We start from the raw sequence: 12,380 nt of genomic DNA on the forward strand, positions 1-12,380 counted from the left end.
AGGCTCGAAAAACTTTAAGGCCCCCACTACTTTCCTGGCCAAAGAAGTCCCACATGCGAAGCATTCCAGAATAGGCTAATTCCGAATTTAATTAATCTATTTGATCCATCATAGTTTAAAACCGGTTTGGATAGTTCAATACTTTAGTAAAAGCAGCTGAAGCTTAAACGGCTCTCCTCGCGAATACGTCACGCCTAATTTCAAAAATATTTCCAATTCTATAGGAATATATTTGAAGCTACTTTTTGAAAATTTGAAATCATCCGTCATGGGAATCAACAACCCTATCCAAAACGGGTACAACAAAAAAAAACATAGAACAACGACGATTGATGAAAAACTGCAATAAATACGATTTTTTTGTTTGGTTTAAACTACTCTTTGAAGCCACGTATCTGCAGGTTCCCATAAAATCAGTATGGTTATAATCATTTATAAAGAATGGGGTAAAAAAAGTAGCGGAGATCAAAACGTTTGGGGGATCTTCCGCACACTTTTATATCGATCAACATCAATGTGGCTCCATTTCAAGATTGATTGCCAGCACGATTACCATCAATTCGTGATCACCACGGGTCCTCCGCATCGCCTAATAACATCAAAAGTAATAGGGCGATAATTTTTGCGTGTAAGAGATTCCACGTCTTTTCTATATTTACGTCAGGAATGATCGTTCCGTTTTTAGGTGGAACGATTAAAATTTGATTGCTGATAACATATGAGTAATTTCTTCATCAGTTTCGTTATGATCATTTCAGAGCCGGGCGTATGGTTGCTTCCGTTTAAACAGTGGCAATTATAAAAATTCAGAGGTTTCTGGTTTATATCGGTCAATTTATTATAATTGGAGCAAGGGGAATAATACTCTCTTCCTTTATTGGGGATTTTTATTGAGCGTGGGATGAATTTATGTTTGCGCATTTGAAAACTATTAATTCCGTTCTTAATAGAGACTATGGGAAAATCGTACGTGCCATATTGTATATTACGATTTCAATGATGTGTGACGATTTGTTATTTTAATTCCAAAAAAAGGAAGACATATAGACGCTTGATTCAACTTATAATGAGTTCAGAACTGTATCAAATGGGTATAATCGTCCGTTTGCTATCGAGACTTATTTCTCTAAATAGATCTTAAGGACGTACTGAAACAATGTAACAAATTCGGTTGATATGCCAACCAATGCTGGTGGCACTGTGTATATCGTTATATGCACGTGTTCCGAAAAGGAAGTTAAATTAAGCTTATTTAGACCTAGAAGGAAGATCAGAATTAAAAACAGCTAAAAAAACACTAAAAACAATCTGACAACCTATCGAATCATTTACGGATGATAATTCAACTGAAATATCACTATAAATATAACTCTCGAAGAAATTGGAAAAGTGTCCACTGGCAAAATCCTCAACTTGTCATCAGACGCGCGAGAATAAAGTGGGTGGAAATCTAGATAAATAATCCTTATTGTAAAGAATAAAAAAAAAATGGGTTAGCCAATCTACGTTTTACTTTTATTTCCGCGAGAAACTAGAGCATATCTTAAATATAAGGGCTACTTAGCTACGCTGATTTTTATGTCGTCAATGTCGTTTCAGAACTCCCCAATATTCTTCATATTCAACCGATTCAGGTATGGCATTCGTATTTTAGCTGGTTCAAACGTTGGGACTCTGTGAATGCTGTGGGGTTGCCCTTTGATACTCCTTTTAGAATACGAAATAAGTCAACAATATGATGCGATATGTATAAAAATGAGACAATTACACTATTTAACAACGAAGACCACTCAATGACTATGCTGCATTAAACTTAGGTTTCAAATTCTTCATTATTTCAGAAATCCCCACTTATACTTCCTCCCTCCCCTCCCCTGATTCACGCCGATAAACGTCGACCCATACTTGTGTACGCCAAGATTCATCTTTCTAAGTGGTTGAACGTTTTTGATGAGCACTGTAATGACAAAATTGAATTTTCGCTGGTCAAAAGATCATCTTGAGTGGCTGAATTCGACCAAGAGGGAAAAGCTATCCCAAAACCTAAAAAAATGGCGAAATTGACCGTGAAGACCCGCCCGCAAATTTTGCAGTTCCATTGAAGTGCTCCGACGAAACGTGCTTTGATGTCCTTTGAGCACTTCGATCCCTCACGTGTAATTTTACAAAAACTCAAGGGCCCTTGTCGGTACGTCGTGGTCCACACCGGATACTAAAAAATATTTGAACATGGGGATTAGTTTGACCTAATGAAATAAAGCTAAACCTGAAATAAAAAAAGAAAGCTCGACCGCGCCCGTGGAGCCATAAAACCTCGGACTCCTCGGTGCCACGATCGAAAAGGAGGATTCACGACGGATCACATCGACCGATGTTTCTCCTGGCTCAGATGTTTTATGAGACGCGAGGTTCCCGTCCTTCCTTGATATCCACAAGCCATGATTTTGGAGGATGTCCCTTACTTGTAAGAGTTTTGCGGGACTAAGGAGGAGGAGAGAAGAAGGGAGTCCGCAAATTTGCTGTTGACTACTCTAAACATTACATTAAAAACGCTTAAAGTTTTTTAATTCTCCAACGTGGATATTTCAATCGGGATCATTGGCGCTTCCTTACGGAATTCCTTTAAAATGTGAATCTAGCGCGAAACACGTTCACAAACCCAATTTCCAGCATTTGTTTGGACAATCCCGGATCTTGGCGAAAGCGCAGCCCCGCTAGGAACACCATTGCATACGGTTAGTGGGACTAAACGGTTCTCCGCGAGTCCTTCCGTTACGTGATTTCTTTTGCGATCAATGCACGGGTCTGAAGATTGCACTACTTGTGGTTCAGAAAAGAAGTCAAGACGAGCACATCAAGGCGCAGCACTTGCAATCCACTTCATGGGTCTCCCTCGGATCACATCTTATGTTCAGGAATCACAGGCAATCAAATGAAACTGAAATCCAACTCAACGAACTGAGAATTATTGTTCATTTATACAACACAACCTGTCGATTTACGAATTTCTTTTTGTCGCTTTGAAGACACGCTTCACTATCAAAGACCAGCGCCCGTTTCCTGTGCCAATCTACCAGTCCCCCTCGAAGCAGTAATCCCAAATCCCGTGTCCTGAAGCAGATGTCGTAGATAGCTTCGTAATTGAAGTAGAACGTCTCGTCTGTTCTTGATCAATTGGTCAATGGTATCTGATACTTTAGGCCACCCAATGACTGGATAAGTTGAAATCATTGTAGACAATAAAACTCCGCTTCTTTTCATGCAACATCCACACAAGCATGCAATTTTTCCCACGACACCACTTCACTGTCCGGGACTCACTCACCCGATCGAGTTCCTCGGCTGTTCCTTCAATCAGTCTCCGGTTCCGTTAGTCTCTGCAATAAAAATGCATCCCCATCCGCCTCAACCAGACCAGCCGTTCGGGCTGTATTCCGGAATATAGGAACCGGTGTTATTGTATATAAATTGTACGAATTTGGTGGTAGTTTTTTGAGAAATGAAATGAAGTGATTAATTTTTTTTGGTTTAAATATGAAATGATTGATGTAAATGAATGTCGTTGATGGGAAAAGGAAATTGTGAGGAGCATATTGGCAAAGGTAAGAGGTGAGGGGAGAATATTGCATACTAACGGATGCATTTCCTTTTTGATTGCCTATGAAAAAGGCGAAAGAAGGACTGCCCCTGTCGCACAGACGCGGACATTACAGTATCTAACAATATACACTTTGTTGTCGTCGGGGCATTTCAGCCTATTTCGGGCCTTGGACTTCAAAATGTCCTTCCTTCTCGACTATTTCGATCCATCGATCGCGTCCTTCAATTTCGAACTTTGAGCAGCGTTAACAGAGTCTGCCTAGCGCTTTTGCGGTTTTCCCACCGATCTTCATTTTCCTGTTCTCCCTTCGAATATCCTTTTAGGTGTTCGAGTGTCGTGCATATGTTGCAAATTCCGAAGTTTGATTATTTTGTAAAATTTAGGGTCATAAAATATTTGGTACAACTTATGGTTGTATCTGATTCGCCATTGGTCTTCTTCTCGTTTAGCTTTTATTATTCTCGTGAGGACCTTCCTCCCGACCACTTCTTTGGAAGTTTGCGCTAGGGGCCATATTTCACCTCCGCAGCATAACATGATGTCATCCTACTGCTATCTCCAATCGTACAGACGTCCCCAGGTCAGAAATTGTTATCGCAAACTACTCGCTAATCAAAGGCAAGTAAACAGAGCAGCAAAGGTGTATTCGCATAGTTGGAAAACATATATGCTAACGAAGGTAAAGTAAATACCTACTGAGAACGTGGAACTATATAGAAGTGGAATCATTGATACCATAATATCATGGTTATGAATGGCCTGGACTTGGTGGTCAGCAGGGAAAATAATATTGCCAACATCCGGACAGGTGATTATGAGGTTATCAGAAAATCGATCACACATTTAATAGCTGTAATAATTGCAGAGGTGGTCAAATCGATCTTGCTATAGGCACTTCTTGCCTGGGTGGTAGCATTGGGCAATGATGTCAATCGAAGGAAGATGAGCTCGATATACCAGTAAATCGCGCTGAAAGTCTGCAGTACGTATAGGACAACATTAGGCGAGGCATAATGTGTCATCGCCTGAATAATCCCTTCAGATCTTCTAGTGAATGAGACGCACTATCTGTATCAGATAAGTATGCAAAACACCTCCAAGGTGATTGCAGACGCTCGAAAAGCTACTAATGTTGATCTGTACAGAAGATAGACGGACACAAAGACAGGCGGATGGGCAAACAGACTGACAGTGAACCGATTTTAATAGGGTCTTGTTGTTCCACGCTAATATTTCGTTGTTTTGTGATATTCAAGTGTGGTTTCATTAAAAACAAACTATTAAAACCTGCAATTACATTCAGTTCCAAATTAATACAAAGTGTCCAAAATCGTTAAAATCCGTTGATATTTACGGAAATGATTAATCTTCGAATTTCCAGTAAAAAGATTCTCCGTCTTTGCGATGATGCAACATTTGCAAAATTCGACAATAATTATCCTGGCTGTCAAAGACGAATATTTTTATAAAGTGGGTATTAAATTTAGTGATCTACTTCGGTCTAGAGTGATTCTGAATCTGAAATCCGCCAAACAGATTTTGACCGATCGCTATAGTTCCTTTACCCTCGTATTTCGAGGAAGAAGAACGTTTTTGCTTCAGAACTGGGGAAGGCCAGCGCCCATGCGTTCAGTGATACTTTTGATATTTCATCTAGCTTTTAAGAAATTATCAAATGGATTTTTTAGATGCTTCCCGGGGTAGGTCTCTACACTGGTACGAAAATATTAAATATGCGGAAACCAGAGTATCACAGTGGGTAAACGATAGTGGGGATCTTGGCCTGTTTTTCGCCATCAGAAAACTGTGTTTTATCATACATAATACGTCTCACACAATCAGCTGTCATTCAAAATACTACTGAATGTCATGAAATTTGGAATGATGGTCTCTAGAGGATTTGTGTGTGAAGTCCGAGAGATTTCATTCTATTTGGTATATTTACGTCACTATATAATCGCGAATTATCCAGATATGGGTTATTGTTCTGCCTTCGTGGTTGGCCAGGGCGGATTGGGTATGATTATGCTTTGAGTTTCCGCATGTCCCATATTCGAAGAAGCAGCGAAAATTAAGCTAGTATTTCCGTATTGATATTCGATTAACTGAAGCTTGTCATCAAAATCAAAATTTTAGCTTAAAATAAGTGATTAATATTTTTTGTCCTTCTCTTTCAGGAACTCCAATCAATCGTCTACCGATAATGGCCAAATCCGTGCTGGATCTCTACGAATTGTACAATTTAGTTATAGCGCGAGGAGGCCTTGTCGATGTGATAAATAAGAAGCTATGGCAAGAAATAATTAAAGGATTACATTTACCATCTAGTATAACGAGTGCAGCATTTACATTAAGAACCCAGTAAGTAACGGCTTTTTTCCTATCATTTATGAAAATTAGATACAGATACTGCGAACCAAAGTAGTTCACATTGATTTTGATTAGCAGCATTACCGTTAAGAATTAGAAACAGAATGTATCTGCGCGTCATCATTGGATTCAACTTTCAGTCACGAATGTGTATGATATCTAAATTCTTACTTAAAAATGACAAAACATCAATAATCAAATGAGTAGTCCAACCGGATTTATTCCGAAGAAAGAAAAATATATCTTGTCATGCTTTGCTTAACTAAATATTTGTGAATCCGATAAGCGACTCGTATGAGGCCAGTCATTTATTACTAATTTTGCAAATAGAAATTCAATAATTTCTGATTAATTCAATATCGCACATCATTCCTAATACATCTTTCATAAATTTAATTATGAAATGTAGAAAGAAATGACGTCAGGCGGGTACCTAGTGTTCACTCTATGTAGTTTGAATTTGCCCAGATGGCTAGAGCCCGTACATGGTGTATCCAATTTACCTCAATTCCATACTAACTTTTAAGATTTACCCAACAAATTTATAACTTTTGAGAAAACTGACAATTGCGGGCCAAACACGATTCCATCAAATTTATACACAGTGAGACGATCAAATGTAAATATTTGAACAATTAATTTATTGAGCTTCAATCTGCTTTGAAAGTAGTTTTCGATACAGCTATACATGCGCAGGTGAATATGGTTCTCGGTGATGAGGTGAGTGGTGCTTCATTGCGGACCCTTGTTTTGACGGTTTTCGGTCCCAGAAATCGCAGTTTCTGCCAGCATGTTTCTAAGTATTCTTGGAATAAAATTCTGTTAATGCGTCAATTTCCCAAGATAATTATTATACAATAAGCTAAAAATGGAACCAATAGTTCCTTACTTGGGATTGGGATAGCTAATTCTGACGAGTACTTGATTGAAACAATGGCGCTTCACAAGAGTATGCATCCCCTTGAATAGTGTGCTTTGTCCAAAGGTTCCTAAGCACTGAGTTCGTGTGTGGTGAATTGGTACTTTTAGTCACTTACGGAAAAATTTCCAGAAGATGAAACATCCAAGATATTTCACACATTGATATATTGTGAAATATGGAATAATAAAAAGTAGATGGAAATAAGAAAGCAGGTGAATGAAGCTAAATTGATTTTTGTCGGCTTTTAAGAAAGCAAAACGTAGAATCTCTTTGACTTGTTGCTTTTCAATTTACTGAAGTGGTGGACTCTACGCCAGAAATGTGAAAATCCCGACAAAACACTACAGAGAGGTATAAATGTGAATGAATATATAAACAAGTCAAACTCGTAGAGAGTGCAAGATGCATAATGAACTCATCTCTCCTTCGTCGTCTGCAATTCGATCCATTGGAAAATCAGATTTAATTTCAATTTATGCGCTAACATTTGAACTTGGACTTAAAGATTTGTTTGCATTCTTATACAATTATCTTGTTATATACTCGTACCTGTACAACGGTGTACGGAACGAACTATTGGAAAATAAACATCGTTAGCAGATAAACATTGTCCATGACAGGCCGGTACTGCCCAACTCCATATGGAATTTGTGTATTTATTTGCGTATAGGTATGTTTATGGGTGTTTACAACCTAAAAAATTAATTTTCTTTGTATGCATCCATCTCTCCCTGCATACATACACATAGTGCTTTTTACGATAGTTTTCTGTTAGTTTGAAAAAAAAAAGAAAATTATAGCTTAAGTCCTCAACGATATGCGCGAAATATGGTATGGGCCTCACCTGACTGTACGATGCATACGTCTTTATGGGCGAAAGGTTTGCATTTCAAGGTTGTAATTATGCAAAAAGGTCAGCCAAATGCAGGTTTCCTTCGAGAGCTGCTCAGTTTCCGGGGACTTCACAGATTTTCCTGTAAATCGGAATTCGACCATTAATAAAAATAAGGCTTGCAATTGCTTCAAAGGTATTTTCTCAATTAATAAGCCATCTCAAATGAATTTTGATATTTCCGAGCAATAGTCGATTAAGCTAACGAATATTATACATTTCGATAAGGGTTTAAATGAGAGCAAAGCAAAAAACAGATTTTAATAATGAAAAATCCTATAATCCTATAAATTGTCTCGAATTTAATTCTTTTGAGTATCAATTTAACGATGAAATTTCTATACAATTACAATGTTAGTTGGCATAAAAAAGAAGAAAAAATCTTGACTGACAGTTTCGTCCAGGGCAGAGGCAACTCAACAATCAGACGCTGCCTCACCTCTGCCCTGAGTGCAGCGTGACCGAAAATGGCGACAGGTGGTAATCGCTCTATTTATATATAATCGCAAACGTGACATGAGTGCGAATTATATTGAACTGAAATCCGCCCAAGTTCAAACCTAAACCAGGCCGAAGTGAATTTTTCTTTTGTTGCGGATACTGAGTTCGCATCCCTTTGACGACGGACCGGACGACGCAGTCAAGATTTTTTCTTCTTTCGGAACTTGGGTGTACAATTAAAAAAGGGGAGTCTGTGGACCACAAGAGAGGAAGTAAGTTGCTCTCCAAGTGGTCTGGTCCGTCAACAAGTGGATGCGAACTCAGGACTCCCAGCATCCTCAACAAAAAAAATTGGCTGGTACGTCTCCTGTTCATTCCTTAGTGGAGGTTAAGACATCCACATAGCTTTTCATTTCTCATTGGTAATCTTTCTTTCAATTTTTCAATATTCTGCTTCATTTTCACTACACTTAACGCTCTGTTAGGATAATCCTACAGGAGAGGACAGCAATGAGACAGTTAGCAAAATTTTCCCGTAGTATCTTGCTTCTACATTTCTGTCTATTTTATTGCTAATGTTGCCGTAAAATCTGCAACCAGTGGCTCCTCCTTTTAGATTATGTACATATTTAAGGATGCTCAGAAAAGCAAACTGTCCTTTCTCAGATGGGAAAACACGTTGCTTTGCTCTTAAACTTCTGCAGTTGATCTTCATAATGATGAAAAGTGTTAAACGCAACAATTCCATGTTCTTCAGATGTACTTATTCTCACCATCTAATTTGGCGACTTTGCTTGCTGCGAACGTAAACCATGCTGCATAGTGGTTCAGAAGACCGAAGCTCAAAAAGTTGATCAACATTCCAAAAGTGATCGGATGAGAACTCAATTCGGTACCTAAAAGTTTTTTTAAGGTCGCTGATCATACTAATATTTGTTATTATTTTTTTTTTTTCGCTTGCTTTTTAGGTTTTTGGGCCATTGTACACCGGCTAAGGTCACCTCAGGAGATAAATTAGAAGGGCGTTCAGTATTGTAATTTCTATGAAGTGAAACCCATTTTTCATATCATTTCACAGAGATCGACGCTACCCACGTCCTTATTTCAATGAACAATGTTCCATTTGTTTTTCTATTTAACGCGAAGACGAGCATCATCTCCGGTCTAAATCTCTATCATCTATTTGAAAGTATTTCTGTTCAAAGGTTTTCAGTGCTTGGAGTTGGCAGTGTTCGCTTTTGGTAGTATCCATAGCAGATCGACGTCCTCCCTTTATCCCGTTCCATTATCAGTACATTTTGATGCTCTTCGTGTATTTGATGTCCAACATAGTGCGTTATTTCATCCCTTTTATGAGGTGGTGGACGGCATTAATCGAAACCACTACTATTTTTACGATTTTATGGAAATTCTGACCTGTCTTCACGATTTATCGAACCTTTTGTCATTTATAAAACGTAATATTATCATATATTAATTTCGTATCGGTTGAAAAATACCTAATTAAAAAAAAAGTACTGAATAATGAAAAAAAGAGTACTTCAGTGCTGATGAACTTCAAAAAGTACTAAATTTAGTCCTTTGGTACTAAAAAGTCAACATCGCAAGAATACTACACACAGGAGATTCAATTCCCAGCACATTCTTTGAAATTTTATTGAGACGGAAAAGTCTTGCAAACGTTTGACCACGCGAGACTTGCGCGAGCAAAATATAAGGGTTGGTGTTAGTGCCGTATATGTGAGCAATGCATGGTTGCAAGTACACAACACATTCCAGCGGAACCAAAGACAAGCTCTGTCATTCATTTCGGATTAATGGTAATGGATCTTAATGGAATCACTAAGCGGATGATGCTTAAAAATTCTTCTATGGGAAGTTTGGGGGAAGCGAACGCGCGCAATATTCTCGGTAGTAAATCCTTGTTTGCCCTACTAGGAAGTGAGGAGTAAATAAGTAGATATATCTATGATCAATTTTTAGGATGCATCCGTTTCCTACTAGAGTGATATGGAGAAACGCACACAAGAAAACCATTTAGGCGACATCGACCCACCGCCACATCAATACCACTTACCTATCTCGTCCCTATCCGAAGGGTGCACAACGAGATTCCGTGGCCCTTTGCCGCTGAAGATGCTCCTCATGTGTAAAGTCTTCTTGCAACACTGGTTATGATACCGATTTTGATGCAAGTTTCAAATACTAAGGATACATAATTTTTGGACTCAAGTATGAAAAGAGCCGACTCACCTTCCCGAACTGATTAGCGAACTGTAGGACCTGAACAATGAAATTTCACTTTTTCGGGTTTTCGGATATTTCTGCGCTTGCGATTGACAGATAACTCAGATGTTAATTTTATGCATCCCCAAGTGATCAGGATTATTATACTCCAAGAGAGTGAGCATAAAATCTTGTCAGTCGAGTAAAAGGTCGTTGGCAGTGAATTAGTGCTCACACAGCTTTGTAGTTGGCATAGGAGACGATTAGAGCAATTTTTGCACATGTTTTGACTTTTCAAAAATATTTTTGAAAAATACCCGTCGTTTTTCTTATGTCCTTGGAACGTCCTTTTAATAGTCCTTGTCGAAATGTCATGGGCGTCTTTGTGGCACTTGAATGGTCATTTTATCTATTCAAAATCAAAAAAAAATATGTTTCTTATTAATAAGTGTTTCGTTGGCTTTATTTTCCCGACCGGGATTTTTATTATTTTGAAATTTGGCATAAAAATATGCATCATTTTATAAATAAGTTGTAAAAGTGCAACAAATCAGCATTTTCAAAAACTGGTTCAGGAAGTCATAATGAGATGATTAGATTTGATTAATATTTCTGGTAGAAGTGATGCATGTTTAAAAAAGTCAACTTTCGGGAAAACGCATTTACAGATAAAGTATGGACTAAAACATGATTGCAGAGACGTAAGATTCAATCTGCACTACCATGGCCGTAGAGTCCTTCTTCCTCATTAAGAAAATATTCTCGGTTCGCCGAATTTTTTTCTCTCTGTTGAGTCCGAGCTCTTTTTGCATCCTCACTGACCTTACGCTCGGAACGGTCGATGTGTTTCTCGTCTCCCAAAGTAATCCCCAACACGGCCCATGGCATACAAGATGTACAAAAATCCTTCGTTAAATATCATTACTGCCAAATGGGTAGCAATTTCAACAAAGCAGTTGCCCAAGTGCAAATGTTTCGGAACCATAATCCAAATAGAGCTTTTAAGGGATTAGGCGCTGTTTTGAGTGTGTGCACCCAAACACCTTTCTAATAAATTATCAGAAGACAGAACCTCGTGTGCTGATTTTATCAATTGTACAACCTGGGATTGATGGAAATTCTGTCATGCTGAACATTTGTGAAAGTTCCTCGGGTCTCGGCCTGATGCCACTTGATGAGCGGAGCGATCGGATGCTACTAGCTGCTTGAAAAGACCACAGGTGTTCATATTCCCCCTCCGAAATACCCGTGAAGGAACGTGCTTTTCACGAAATGCTTTTTATGGCATATTTTGAACATCATCTGCTTTCAAAATATGGGCACAAAAATTGATTTGCTGAAACCAAGGCGGATCCCCTTAGTTTTAAATTCGATATGGTTCTCTTATGGATTTAGTGAGTTTACCTAACGTTATCGTTGATGTGGACGGAAACACGTCGAAATCAAAGAAGACTCTCGTAGATTTGATATCACAAAGGCTATGCCTCGTTTTTGACTGAGCCTAACTGGAATTTTAAGCAAGGATGCAATCCGTCCTAGTTTTCCCTCGTCTGGATCGCAGAATTAATTTTGCAGCTCTTCACGCTGGGTTGAATTGTTTATTTTTTATTTGGGGTTCCAAGGACCATTCTTTTTTTAAATCCATGCTATCCAAAGACCGTTAATGCCTACAGGCTAGATTGACTCATTGGTATTGAAAGGTATATATGTATGCTAACATCCCAATGGTTATCAAATGTGGAACTTTGAAATAGGAGCTCTCTTTACTAATGCAGAGTCACTTTGTCCTGAAAATTTCATATTCCAAAAATATATAATATCCGGGGTATTGAAGCTGAGCCAAAGTATTCCTCCCAAAGGGGGTTTTCCCAGGGACTCCCAGAAGTCTAGGGGGCTTTGCACCCTGGATAAGCCCCAAACTCTAGCAT

The 12,380-nt window shown here is 38.6% G+C and overlaps 1 protein-coding gene across 2 annotated transcripts in view; it reads left to right on the top strand.

Annotated features, from left to right (window-relative positions):
• The window catches only part of LOC119661661 (protein dead ringer), a 219,741-nt gene that overhangs the window by 170,124 nt on the left and 37,237 nt on the right, over nt 1-12,380 (top strand). For both annotated transcript variants that reach the window (XM_038071094.1, XM_038071095.1), the window contains exon 7: nt 5,779-5,962. In XM_038071094.1, the coding sequence (XP_037927022.1) occupies nt 5,779-5,962 (184 nt within the window). The remainder of the gene's footprint in view (nt 1-5,778; nt 5,963-12,380) is intronic.

Source organism: Hermetia illucens, chromosome 1 (genome assembly GCF_905115235.1).
Source record: "Hermetia illucens chromosome 1, iHerIll2.2.curated.20191125, whole genome shotgun sequence".
Classification (NCBI taxonomy): Eukaryota; Metazoa; Arthropoda; class Insecta; order Diptera; family Stratiomyidae; genus Hermetia; species Hermetia illucens.